This window comes from Morone saxatilis, unplaced genomic scaffold, assembly GCF_004916995.1.
Source record: "Morone saxatilis isolate NCDOM2014 unplaced genomic scaffold, NCSU_SB_2.0 Contig20, whole genome shotgun sequence".
In the NCBI taxonomy this organism is placed as follows: domain Eukaryota; kingdom Metazoa; phylum Chordata; class Actinopteri; family Moronidae; genus Morone; species Morone saxatilis.
Window position 1 is genome coordinate 5,730,913 of NW_023339763.1, and position 14,681 is coordinate 5,745,593.

General features: G+C 39.6%; 1 protein-coding gene across 1 annotated transcript in view; it reads left to right on the forward strand.

Moving 5' to 3' along the window:
* The window catches only part of sgcd (sarcoglycan, delta (dystrophin-associated glycoprotein)), a 137,385-nt gene that overhangs the window by 50,378 nt on the left and 72,326 nt on the right, over nucleotides 1–14,681 (forward strand). Inside the window, exons 3-4 of the mRNA XM_035666164.1 lie at nucleotides 7,516–7,617; nucleotides 13,991–14,078. Of these exons, the coding sequence (XP_035522057.1) occupies nucleotides 7,516–7,617; nucleotides 13,991–14,078 (190 nt within the window). The remainder of the gene's footprint in view (nucleotides 1–7,515; nucleotides 7,618–13,990; nucleotides 14,079–14,681) is intronic.

Genomic DNA, 14,681 nt, shown 5'->3' on the forward strand with positions numbered 1-14,681 from the left:
CAAGAATAAAGTCATAATATTACAAGAATAAAGTAGTAATTTTATGAGAATTGTCAACGACGAAATTATGAATAAAAAAAATATATATACTCCGTCGTAGTGTTCAAATATTAGATAAGAGTAAAACAGTTTATCAGAACAGTTTTAGAGAAAAAAATCCATCCACTTTAACAGTGTTACCTTATATTGCTGGCAGATTTTGCAGTTTGCATTTTTCTTATTCTTGCAGGTAACTTTCCAAACACTCCCAGAATAACTTTTACTGTGTATCCAAACATAGATTTAACCTTTAAGCATGCAGAAGTGTGATTAACTGTGTGATAAGCAAAAAGTCTGACTTCTTGTAATATTTTTCTTTGAGCTCAAGATGTCTATATTTGCTTTAGCCTCGGGTGGTGGCTTGATGCATATCGATGCAGACGCTCAATAATTGGCAGAGAGCTCTACATTATTGACAGCAGGGACTCCCAGCTCTCTGAGGATGTCGACTTCAAAAAAGGAGATGGAGGGTGAGGACAGGCGGAGAGATAAAGAAACAGGGATGGATACAGATAAAGGACAGATATAAAGAGAGTGATTCAAAGATCCAGTATTACATCAGTCTTTATATTTGCTGCCGCTCCTCACTGCTCCTCTTCCTCCTCCTCGCTGCCAACCCCCCCCCGCTCTAACACACACAGCTGGGCCAAATAAATCCGGAGCATAACAGAGGGAACTGAAGGCACGAATGTTATTTACAAGACAGACGTTTTTTCTCCTGTGCTCATACACCCACAAACAGCCAGGTAAACAGAGCAGCTTGTCATACACACACATATGTAGCAAACACACATGCACGCAGACTGCATACACAATCAGTCCAAGAAGCACAAATTCACAAAGAAGTACACACACAAACACAATAAATTCTCAATAACTATCAAGCTAACAGAGTGGTGACAGTGGAGGCAATTCTGGTTTGAGTGTAGATCAATTTACCCCTTGTTGCAGCAAATGCTGTTGAGAGAGAGAGCGAGAGGCTGAGAGAGGAAGAAAGGGATTAAGGTGGGGAGAGAAAGGGGCAAGGAGGAACTTGGGTATATGTGCGATGAATTATGTCCAGATCTCTCACAGCTTCAGACAAACAAAAGTAGAAAAGGATTCAAAGGCTGCAGCAGTTATTGCACCTGACAATTCAAACAACACAAAGTTCTGGACAAAATCTAATTCAGGTTACACTGAAATGGAACTCGCAGGCTCATATTTTCAATATGGGAAGATTTCTTCTGAGAACACTGTTGCTAAATGTCTGACAAGGAAGATTTTATTGCTCCTGTTGCAAAAATAGTCATAGATTTTGTGCTTTTCATTGTCAGGAGAACAATTAAAGAATAATTGAAAATGTGATTTCTGACTTTTAACAAATATTAGTGTACATGACGTGAATTCTTAGTCTACAGAAAATGTCCTCTTACTTAAGCAAATTCTCATCATGAATGCTGATGAACACAATGTCGCTTGAAGGCGCCAATACTGATGTATTTTGTCCTATGTCCTATGTGTACTGGGGTGGGTCAGTATTGCAGGATTGGAAAGTGAATGGAATCTTGTTACGACCTCAGTTGTGGGGTCCAGGGAAAGAGAGGCACAACAATTAATAATTTACTGGGTGTTTGAAGAAGGGAAGAAAGCAGAAATATTTGTACTATTTATTTAAACGGAAATGAGTTCAATGTTAACACAAAACAACTTCCTAAAAAGAAAGGAAGCAAAAACCATTTAAACTGATCAAACCACTGAGACAACAAATAAATATGAACAACACTATCCCTCCACTCAGGGAGTAACGGTAACACACGTGACGAGCACCACTCAGCTCTGCTTCACACCCGACAGCGACACGACTCTATCTGGTTATTTGGCCCGCTGGCCCCGTCTGCTTCCGTCACAGTAGCTTTATAGCAATCATCCTAATTGCTAAACCACTGCAGGTGTGCCTGACCAGTTGGAGGGGAGGGCGGTACCTGGAACAGGGCACAGGACAGCAGAGGCAAAACATACACACGTAACAAATCTGAACAGGATACACAGTTTAAAAACTGCTTGGATTGGTTGATGGATCGATGGATGGATAGGTGGGTGGTTGGCACCGCCCACTCCAGCCAGCATTATGACAATTCACTCTGGCACAATATAATTTTTGTGTCTTCTTTAGTCCCACAAGTGCAAAGTCATTATTTTAATGTGTCAGTAACAACTGGGAAATGTCTCCACATGTCAGACTTGCAAAAAAAAAAAATGCTTTAACAAAGCTTCCTTTAAGCTTTATTTGTTGACTCCATCATCATCAGCAAGCGAAATCCTGGGACCCAAAGTTATTTTTTGACCTCCTGCTTCTGCCGGCAGCAAAGCCAAAACCGCCCACTCCCGGAACCCCCCGGGATCCCAGTCACAATCTCACAATGTAGCCCTCTAGTCTGCAGTTCCCTTTAATGTGATGTTACAACTGAATGATTGATATACTGGGAGTCATGAATATTCACAGCATATTTATTGGATACTGGTCGACTGAAGGGAGATGGTCTAATGGTGGGAGTTCAGATTGTCAAAAAGAGTGTCATAAATATTGTGTTTTTTTAAAATTGAATTGCAATGTGGCTAATAGTTTTTGATGTACATCAGTGTATATGACTTGAGAACAAACATCAGTGGATTCTGCCACACTTGAGAATAAAAAATGGATGATGCATTTGTCTTAGTGACTGAGTAATGTTATTGAAATGTTTTCACTATTATTGTCACAGTAATGGCTACCATCTGAATCATGTCACAGTGTTATTTGTCAGTTGAACTGAGATGGCCGAGAAAGGGGTGGAAAGGGGGGATGGAGATGAAGAGAAAGATGGGAAGGAAACAGGTGGCAAAAAAGAGGGACTGAGAAGTAGGTGAAGACATGTAGGGGGGGAAAAATGAGGGAAGACAGAAAGAGACGGAAAAAAAGGGAAGAGATGGGGAAGGAAGAACCTAAAACTGACAAACAGGATGATCAGCAAGGGGGCCGAACAAGGTTGAGAATTTTAGGGAGATGAAAGGCAGCGGGTGAAGAAGAGGAAAGGAGGTAGAGGAACAGAGGACAGGAAAGGGTAGAAGAGAGGTAAGGAGGCACACCTGCGTTCAGAGGCCTCTGTCCCGGTAAGAGTGGTCCTGAATTATTCATAACGGCTCACCTCGCTTTGCTGTGCCGGCTAGAGCACACAACTCACTGCAGAGAATAAAACGAAAGAAAAAAAGCATTTTGACTAGAAAAGAAACTGCAAACAGTGCAGCTGTGCTCAATGTTTTGAGTCAAGTCTAATTGCAGTTTTTCAGTAAGATGAAAGCTGTGATTTGACTGACGGTTGCAGCTGGATACAGTCAAACTCAATGAACAGTGTTCTGCCACCCACTACTGTTATCCTATATTCTTAGTTCTCATCTTGTTCCCACAAAGGACTTCTCCCTAACTTTAATTTCATTGGAAAGATTCTGAAAAACATTCAGATAATAAAAGAAAATGTTATAAGAGTTAGAACTAAAGTCTTTGTGTCTCATTGTCACTCTTTCTGCCTGTGGTGGCTGGAGGTTGACTGAGACAATTCACTCATTCAATACTCCTTATAAATCAGACACTTAGTTTGGTGGTTTAACCTGTGACAGTCTGGAGACCCAAGAGAGAAAGCTCTCTTTGCACCCAGTATGTGTGTAGCTTCTACCTGAATCTCTGTGGTTTCAAATTTTGTTTCAGGTTGTACTTTCAGATAGTTCTGTTTACTTCCAGCTGTGTTAAGTTACTACTAATGCAAACCTTTCCTGCTGTCGCTGCTTGACATTAAACACTTTCCACCACCAAACTAGCAAGATGCTTTTTAAATATTACAGGAGGAATATTGTAAACAGAAACAGCCACAGTGAGCTGAAAAAGGCTGCAGGCAATAGGCGCTTACTGTGGTTTGTGACCAACACATCAAGGTAGACAACTTTGCCTTGCTGTACGGTGCCAGCATTGTTCAACTGCTTGTGGCCATTACCGGTATGGTGCAGAGTGACTACTTCCACTACTATGGAAAAGCCTTATATGTCTCTTTGTCCATAGTGCTAGCCAAGTCTCTATATGTGTCTCTCTCCATGGCGATAATGCAGTCACACCCAGTTTGTCTTCGATGTCTCTCCATGGTGCTAAAACAGTCAAGCCGAGTCTCTTTATGGCTCTCTCCATGGCCTTAAAAAAGTCAAACTAAGGCTGTGTCCAAAATCACTGCCCTGTTCACCGATTCACTAGTCCTTATTTAAACAACGCTCAGTAGTTTACTCCACAGTGAGCAGTAAATTTGCACTGTGGCCACCTATGAATCATCATCAGGTGTAGTGTTGCAGGAATGATAATTTGACATATAAATAAAAAAGTATGCATTGTGGGATTGTAAGACCAAAGTACTACTTTTTTTGTTCCATTACAGGGATTTTTGAGGACACTATATAGTGCAGGAATTTCACTCTCACTCATAAAATGCAATGTCTCTCTCCATGGTGCTGAAACAGTCAGACCTGGCTCTGTTTGTGTCTGTCTTTGTGGTGCTGAGGCAGTTAAACTAAGTCTCTCAGTCTTCTTTCTTTCTTTCTTTGTTTAAATTTCAAATGCACCCACACACTCTTCACCTAAGTATCTCTCACTAATTCTCTTTATAGCTACTAGTACTGTACAAGCACTGCTTCTGAAATCAAGTTTGTGTCAGCATTTATGCAGTTACTGAAGGAGTTATTGAGTATGTTGCAGTAATAAGGATGGATGGAGAAATGGAAAAACACATAGAGAATTCCCAGTTTCCAAACCAACTGAGTGTGGGGAAATAGTATCAAATGCACCACCATTTCTCAGAAATGTATTAAACTCCTTATAAGCAGTGTTATCCTAAATGGATTTTCGTTTCTGGCCGTCACATTTTTCACAGTAATTTTTCTTAGATTTCCTTGTTTTCCTCATCCTACCGTGCATTCACAGTTATTTGCAGTTCTCTGCAGGACCTCCACAATGGAACCCATTTGGTTAGAAGATTTCTGTTAAAAGTGAAATAACTTAAATATCTCCCTTAATACAGCCTTATTATTCTGTTTTAAAACTAGCAGTGCTGTCAGTTATTTCTTTCTGAAATATAACTAATTCAGGAAAGTATTTTGAGTGTCCACATGAGTTGAATTTCTGAAATTATGTTCTTTGTAAGTGTATAGTACGACTTATTTTCACAGAGAAAAAAAGTGTTGAAATGGAAATGGAGAGGCAGATATACGTACTGGAGCATAACATTACTTTTCAACTATTATGCATCCTCTGCAATCATCCAGACCAAGATATGAACTAGCCAGTGGGTACATGAATCTGTGGGTATCTTGGATAGAAATCAATATATCTGTAAGAACCTGTTAAGAATATTCTTTTGGGGATCTCCAAGAAGGTGAAATATATGTCTCCTTTCTTACAGTTGATTTTTGCCATTCAAAGTTTCGGAAATTGAGTTTAAATCATGTTTGCCGGCCTTCTCCGTGGGGCGCACAGATATCCACCTTGGGATAATTTGCAATCACAACACGTCCAGGACTGAACCCCCCGTTGCCACAACAGTGCTAGAATGTTAATATGTTTTACACAGTGGGGGGAAGGATTACATGGAGGAGGCTTGAAAACCGTCCTCAGTAGCTTTGGGATTTCAAGAGGTCTTGATCTCCATTTGCTCGTCAGAACCTGAGGGATCAAAAGACGGCGGGGAAACAAAAAAGTCTTTGCAGGAGAAGATCACATGGGCAGATAACTGGCTTTTTTCTCTGTCTTTCTTACTCTTCTATTGCTCTGACGTCTCTTATCTTTGAAACAATCCAGCGGGTGATTTCATATAATATATATAATGACTGGATGGAAAGTGAAGGGTCAGTCTTGCTGGTTGTGTTTGAATCAAAGCAGCCCCTGAGCCAGTCTCCTCTCGCCGAATCTCCTCTTATCATCACTGGTTAATATCCTTTGGTCTGTTGCTGTTCTGGTATACAGACTCAGACGATGCATCTGGAACACTGCTGCTATACTTTTGACTGACAAGATTCTGCACTGCATTCTTTCGTTTTTATAAGATTTGGGGAGAAAAAGGCAACAACAATATATACAGCAAAATATAATACCTTGACTGTATTTGGCGAGGTAACATGTCTAATTTACTCTTTGCTTCTGATGTAGCATTTCATTCAGTGACCAATGACTTGTCACAAATGCACTTTTCTAGCCCCTGGGTTGCTGCTACGCTAATTTGTTTACTCAGTTTTATGAAATAATATTCTATGCCTGCTGCCACCTAAAAATACTTCACTTAATTTACAGCATGCATACGCATTTGGTCTTTTGCCGTGTTTAAATGAGCTTGGCTTCCAGAGAGAGAAACTAAATGTATCCTTCGGGCCCCTGTCTGAGCAAGTAAACAAGACTAAAACAAAATACAGTGTTCGCTCGGAATTAGTGAAGGGGGCATTTTTTATTCAGGCTAAGGCGAATTTCTTGTTGAAGTTATAAGTAAGTTGTTTTTTACCATAATGGGTCTGAGTCAGGTCAGTCAGTCAGGTGAAAGAACTTATTTAGAAGTGGATGATATGAAGTTTTGTAAAGTTGACATTAAACATTATGTACACATCACATCCTCCTTTGCACTTTAATACACAGTGCATTGTTCAATTTTTAAATTATGAACAACAAATTGTCATGTATTTGATAATACGAAAATAGTATGAGTCTAGGTTCTGTTTATGTACGCAATTTGTGCGGCATTTTTGCCAATAGATCCATTTGTAATACTATTGCTAAAGTCAAGTATCATCCAATATCACTGCATTAAAAAAGATTAAAAGAGATTAAGGCCACTGATCAATTAGGGAGACAGTTTAACCAGTCTAATATGGTGCATGTACAGTGTTCAGAGTTTGTACCTGATAATCCGTGAGTGTGTAACAAAATAACATCTATCCTCATAGCATCAGGCGGGTGTGATAGTAAGTTTAATTTTTCCCCACACAGCTATTTTGTCACATAGATAAATAACAGGTGCTTGTGATCAAACTGCAGGTGTCAGAAAATTAAAATGGCAGGTGTTGAATACAGCCAGCAATTCATGTTCATGGCTGTGCACCATATTAGCAGAAAATACATGACTAGAATACTATGACGAGTCTTGGCATGCCCACAAGTGCTGTACTGACATGACGATAGCAAAAAATTTAACAAAGAAGAAAGAGAAACCCTAAATAACATTACCTGCCTAGAGCCTGTACCTTGTTGTATGCCTGTTTAATTGGTCAGTTCTTGCCTTTGGAAACATATATATTTGATACAATCAAGGCAGATACTGACTGGTGGTTTGTGGATCATACAATAAAAGTCATGGAAGTCATGGCTGATATATACTTGCTCTAAAAATGGGAGAAGAGAATATGAACTAATCGTGACTGTGTCTTTGTTCCTCACAGGATGGCATGGGCAATCTCAGAATAACAGAGAAGGGCCTGAAACTGGAAGGGGACTCTGAGTTCCTCCAACCCCTTTATGCCAAAGAAATCCAATCCAAACCAGTAAGTTTTACACAAAAAAACACTCTCACTATATTCATTTTAAACAGACACACTTTAAAGTTTAATATCAAACTCAAAAGTTATTTGGGGATTTTCTGTCTCCACTAGCTAAGTATTTGTAGGCGGCTACGCCATCCATGCTAACAATGCTAAGCTCAATACCTTCTATGTATTTTCTGTAGGGAAAACATCATGTGAATTATACAGAACCATGACACCTTATTCCTGGAATAATCAGCATAGGCAATACTTACATTAATGGGTGCCATATAGCATTTCCCACATTAATGCAAACCTGCCTTTGTTACCTCAATATGTGTAAATTCCTTGCTAGGAAAAAAAAAAAAAAATTCTCATGTACCGATTAGCCACAGTTGCAAAAGACTGTGTTGTGTAACACTGCATGAATGACAAAACTCAATATGAGGTGAGAGGGTGCAATGATGTTAAGTGTCTAATGACAGTGAATGTGACTTTCAGTCCTGAAGCCTACATCTTAGGTACACTGTTGAAAAAGCAAGTGTGACAATCCTGTTGGGACTCATACAAGTATCAAACTACAAGTTCTTCCACTCCAATTGCATTCACAATGTGTCCTAATGTTGCTCTTACAGAGCTTAAATTGTACTAGTGAGGCTTTTCCGGGCCACCCTAATGCAGATTCTGTGGAAGGAAAGACACTATACTACACATTCTCACAAAGGTAGCTGAAAATCACCCATCCATTTCCTGCTACACATTTGGGTCAGGTTGTAGTGTCATCAGACCAAGCCGAGAAGCCCCAATGTACTATTCTCCACCCACTCCTCCTGGGGGATCCTAAAGCATCCGCAGGTCAGATAGGATATGTAGTCCGTCTAGTGTGCTGTGGGTCTGCCAATGTATCTCCTATCACAAAACCTCCACAGGAAGGTGATTCTTTCAAGCAGAGAGAGCAGTAGTTGTGATCTAAGCTGTGGTCCTAGCGCCACACCTTGCCCCAAAGGCCAAGATCCCTTGCCAAAAAGATTAATTTTAACTACTCATGCCTGCAATTCTGTTCATAGGGTCATTACCCAAAGATTGTGACCATAAAGCTTGAATGAACAGTGACCAGTAAATCAGGAGCAAAGGCAGGGTCTTTGGAATGAACCCAGGCTGTTAGCTGAAGAGCTCAAAATCAGTTAGAGATTTTTATCTGCAAATTGCCTGATATTATTTTGGTATTAATTATAAAATGGTGAAGCAGACCTCCCGAAGTAGTCATCTCACGTCAGTGTGACTGATTTAAGACCAGATCAGTCATGAGTTACCCGTCATCTCATGTCATAACCAGTCAAGACTTGTCATGTAATGTCTTCAAAAAAATATGACACAACATCATGACAAGCACCATATGGCTCCATCAGTGCACCTGTTTCAGACCAGGTGGTGTTGATGGGGAAACAAACGCATGCAACAACCTTGGCAGTGTTGGCAACATGCTCTCTCCAGCGTGCTGCACAGAGCCACAGCTCCAGCATCAGTTTTCTTGCAGGAAATCTTTGGTGTTTACAGATTGCAATGCAAAGTCTGTCTGAGGTCCCTTGGTAGCCCATGTTCTGTTTACGAAATTAACATTCTGATGTGCTTCCTGCTGTATTCAAGCCTAGAGATGTCAGAGAAATGGAGAGATGGGCACGATAACGTGATAGACACTCTCTCCCTCTGTCTCTTCTACTCTGGCAGTAATAATAGCTGTGTGCAGTTAGTGGATGGATGGCTTGATAATGCAAGAGAGCAGCGCGCTTTATCTCTGCTGTCTAGGACCTTACGCAAGCTGAGAGGGAGGATGAGCAATGGAGATGGAGACGGGAGAGCATGGAGGAACATAAGTGAGTGAGGTAGCAAAAGAGAGCAGAGTTAGGATGGAGATGGAAATGAGGAATGGGAGAGAGAAGGAGAAGAAGTAGTAATAGAGACAGAAACGGGGAGACAGATGGAGGAGGACTGAATTAGAATGAGAGGATGGGAAGCCAGCGAGCATGTTTTGACAGGCAGCGACACGCGGGAGGCGGCCAAGTTCAACACTGACTCAAACAACCACAACATGTTCACAGTATGATATTATGGTTCGGTAAAATATTCATGTAACAATGAAGTTCCAGTTTCACCAACTGATATACCCGAAGCAGCTATGAATCACTGCAGATCTCTGGTGCATTCATTTGGCAGATTTGGTTGGTGCAAGCAAACATATGAACATCTATCATCAACAAGATAAATACAGGCTGATTAAGCCAGGATTTTTAGCACAATGAAGAAACAAATGGTGGTATGTAAAAGTGTAGTATGTAGTATAAAACCAGTATGGAAAGTGTAAAGCATTTCTTCTTATATTTTGAAGAGCAGAGGGAGAGGGATGAGAGATAGATGGGTAGCTTCAGCAGAGGGTGTGGTTTAAAGAAGAGGTGAAGGGAAAAGACAATTGGTCAGTCCACGAGAAGATAGAGAGACAGATGAAAAAATAATAACAAAAGAAAGACCCCTGCTATGTCTTGCAGTTATTCCTCTGTTAACATTATTGCATTCTGGTCTCTATGCATTGCTCAATATTTCCTGCACTGGTCTCGTTCCTATTTAGTCTTCTGTCCAATTATCTTCTGTCTCCTGTCTTTTGTTGTTTAAGCCTCTGTCTTTTGACATTGTTTAGTTCGAGTGAATTAAGACATTGTTATCACAATAGTGACAGAAGAGTCTGTTAGAGCATGTGCTCCATGTCCTTACCGCAGCAACCCGGGATACGATTCCAGTCTGTGGCTCTTTGCTGAATGTTTTAAAATGGGCTTGAATATTAGACTTTTATTAGTCAAGTTGCCAGAAACATGAAATCAAATGAAAGCTTATGTTGCACTATATATTATATACAGTAACTGATAGCAGTACATGTTTTTACTTGATAAATTATTGATTAATCAACTAACCATCTAACACTAACACAGCCTGATCCGTCTTGACATTTTGCTACTATATTTGTGTGTTCTTCAACAAAGTGAGTCTGGGCACTAAACTGTAGATCTTCTTTGATAATACCAGGTTGAATTTCTGAAAGAACCACTGTATTGCTCCCTAAAATTGGTCCTTTGGCTCAGCTTACTGTGGTTTAATTCAACCACTGAATTTTTTCGTAGCCTTTAGAGCAGCTCTGCCTCCAAGAAATATTTCGATAACCAACTCCAATCCACGTCTTTCGTCTAAGTATCTATATATATATATCTATCTATCTAAGTATCTATCTAAGTCGTCTCTCTTTTTTTCTCTGCTTATTTCTCTCTGTGTGAGAGGCATCCTGCTGGGAGTAATATGGTCTATTGCATTAGTAACGAAGAGAGGAGGGGGAACGTGTGGATCAGAGGCACCACACAACAACAAACTGAACACATGTACTGTAGACAACCAGCCTCAAAGGACTCCTGCAGTAGCCTCTCTAAGGCATTTCAAGAGGCTATAGCAGGAAAAAAAACTGTGCAGAGAAATGGAACGATAAGCTGGCTGCTATGAAACATGGCACACTGTACTATGTGGGTGTGGTTTTTAAGCTCTAGCATTGTTCTGTCTTTATTAGCATACCACAGACTGTCAGGTTTTCCACTAGTATGGATTACAAATTCATCCAACCATTCAGAATGAGAAAAAAAATGCAATGCAGAGGGCAGTAAGTTTCTCTCTCAATGTTACTGTTGCAAATAAGCCTTATCGGAGTAGAACCACTGTTTGTTGGCATTGAAAGAACCAGTTAAAGTGGATGAATGAATACACCAATGAAAGAATTAATGGACTGACTGATACTGTTCTACTCCTTGTATACTGCTTTGTTGACAGATTAGATGTATTTTTCATGTTTTCCATCTTTTGTCTGCTATTGATCTCAGCACAGCTGCAGGTCATAAGAGTTAATGAGTTAGCAGTGCAGCACACTGAGGCACAGTGCTTTGAACTAAAGGTTGACTGTTGCAGGCAAAAGTTAACAACGGGCCTTTTTCACAGCAGCCATTCTGAATTGAAATAGTAGGTCAATAATAGGTATTACCAATTATACTAATTCATGTTTATTCCATTTAATGTAGTAGAGCTTTCCAGTGAGTCAACATGTCAACAATAGCAGCACCCTGACTCTGTTTGACCTTAATGCAACGCAACCTTAATTAGGGTCACCCTACTATTTCATGTCAAAGTGCCTGCTGCAAAAATAGGTCTGTTGTGAGAGAAATGTGGTGAAATCTTTGGTCGTGAGTATACACATAGATTCCATTTTGGATAAGCACCATTTTAAAGATCATTTAGAAAAAAACTGCAACAATATAAACATTCACCAGGAATTTATCTTATAATCTGAAATCAAAATATAAACGTATCATGCATCTCGTACAGTGGGACATGCAACCTATTACATAGCTGTTATTGCACAGCGTATGGAACAAGATTATTAAGTCTTATTTTCTTTTAACAAAAGAGAAACAAAAAGAATTATGAGACCGTTGTTACATATGAGTAAAGTGTGTGTTTCTGCATGTGTGGCAGTGCGTCACTATGCTGAGGAGTCACTGCTCACACTTACTGCCTTCAGCTGTGCTGAGCTTTTACAAAGACTCAGTTTGTCTGAGCACACGGTCAGTTCCTCTGTGTTATTCTGTCTTGTGTTGTGTGTTTGGGCAGCTTTTCAGTCCCTGTACAGTTGCACTCGTTTTTTTGATTTCTGGTCCTAAACTACAGTTTTGTTAGGAAGTTTTAGTTGGATCCCAGTTGGGCTTTTAGCAACTCTGTTACTCAAGAGCACTCATAAAAGCTGGGCTCTGTGTGTTTGTGCACTGGTGTGAGACAGTGTGCTTGAAATAAATGTAAGTAAAACTAAAAATCTTCTCTTAGCCAGTAACATTGAACAATCACTAAGTTAGACTGGAAATTGGGAACTGTGATTGACAGCCACCTAAACTTTACAGAACACATTCTACTTTTAAAAGCCTTGAAGGGATTGATCCAGTATGCCACAAGGGCACAAACACTGAGAATGGTCTTTAGAGTGGTATTAGAATACATCTTGTCCAGCAAGAAAACTTTAGAAATAAACAAAATTTGCATAATCGATTCTGGAATTGTTAATGATGTAAAAGGAGTAGTTGCCTTTTTTAAAGATTTTAATATGGAAATTTTATACTTTATTGATTATACTTTTTTTTTCACAAAAAAACATACGCACATTATTGTTCCAAGCAGACTATGTATATGTCTTAAAATGTCTGGAGGGAATTTTTAATGTTCAATGTAATAAATAAACAAAAAATGTTTTGATGTTAATATAATTCAAAGTCAAACTAGTTGTATTTTTTTCCCACACCTCAACCTGAGTACCTTTTAAAAGATGGAGTGTACTTGTCAACCTGAAATGCTCAAACGCCTCCACAGTTAATTTTAATCTAATTATCAGCGCTGTAACTCCTTTTCATGCGTATTTCAAACTTTTTGTTAGTTTTACATTCAGTTCACGCCACATTGTTATTGTAATAACTTCTTGCTTGCATATCATACATTTGGTGTATTTACTGTGAGAACTTCAATAAGTTTGGCAAGAGCCATAATGTTATCTGTAATATACACACAGGGCATATCCCCTCCGCGGCTGCGAGCGCAGCACAATGGTCAGGCCGTTATCTCTAATTAAGAAGTTGACTGAGGCATGAAGATTAGTCGGGCACAGAAAGAGCAGAGTGTCCGACGTGATCAGCATTACAGAGGTAACTTACAGGGCACTCTGGGAAATGGAAGTTATCAAACAGAGCAGGAGGTTGAAGTCTCTGCGCTCGGACAGTTCTGGTGTGTTTTTAAGTGTGAAGTTATACACTTCCTGTTCCTTTGTGTGTGCATATGCCCCAAAGTCACTACAGGTGTGTGCCAGTCAGGTGATCATAATATAACAAAGAAAACCAAGACCAAATCACAGTTCTGCTCTGTAAGGCTATACATACACAGCAGTGCTTTGAGCATGACAATGACAACATGATCTCAACGACAATGCTAACATTCTGATGTTAAGCAAGTATACCATGGTCATTGTCTTTATTTAGCATGTTTACATTTACTAATTTACGCAGAGTACAGCGAGGGTTATTGGGAATATGATTAGTTTTGCAGGGATTTGGTCACATTGAAATTCTGACCTGATGTTGGTGCTAAAGGTAAAAGGATCCTAAGGAGAAAGTGAATGTTTGAACCAAACTTCAAATCCAATTCAGTCAGTTGTGTTAATAAAAAAAGACTATATCTGATGTTTTGTCTTCAATTGGTCTTAAGAACTCATAGTTTGTAGTTTAATTACCATTGCACCACAGGCTAAATAAATTACCTTGTCTCTTCGCAGGGCCGCCCGCTGTTCCTGCAGTCATCCAGAAACGTGTCGGTCAATATCGTCAACAGCAACAACCAGCTGCTCACGCAACTCGTAACCGGTAAGACACTGCAGGAGAGACACAAACTGCTTTCATGTAGTTTATTGATGTTTTCTTTTGATATGATACATGTTTTTATTCAAAAACATCAAAACTGAGAAAACTGACGACATCAGCTGCAACAAATGCACAACATATAGAATTTGTATATGTTCCACTACACAAGAAAGATTCTTTTTTTTTTGCCTGAAAACAATTTCTGCCTGTTATGCTTTTTTATATGCTTTTTTGCTTTTATGTATGATGATCCTTTGAACAGTTATTGGGATCCATGAACATGGTTTTCCCTTTACAGATTGTTTTATTTGAGTCCTGACAATGACTATGAAGTATTTCAATTAACACAAGATTAGGGGAAAGTCAGGGAAAATAACATTTTTTTTGTAGCAGATCTGTTATTTCCTTTCATTTGGCAATTTTAGATTTATCTTAGGGACCCTTTGGGGAGTCGATACTCTCAGGTTAGGGATCAGAGCTCTAACTGTCAGGAGTCATTGCTTCATTTCCAGGATTAAACATTTGCACATCATAAATTCTTCCTCTGTTCCCCTTAACAGTGCCAGCAAAGGCCTTAGTCGCTCCGCCATAACTCTGTGATCGCAC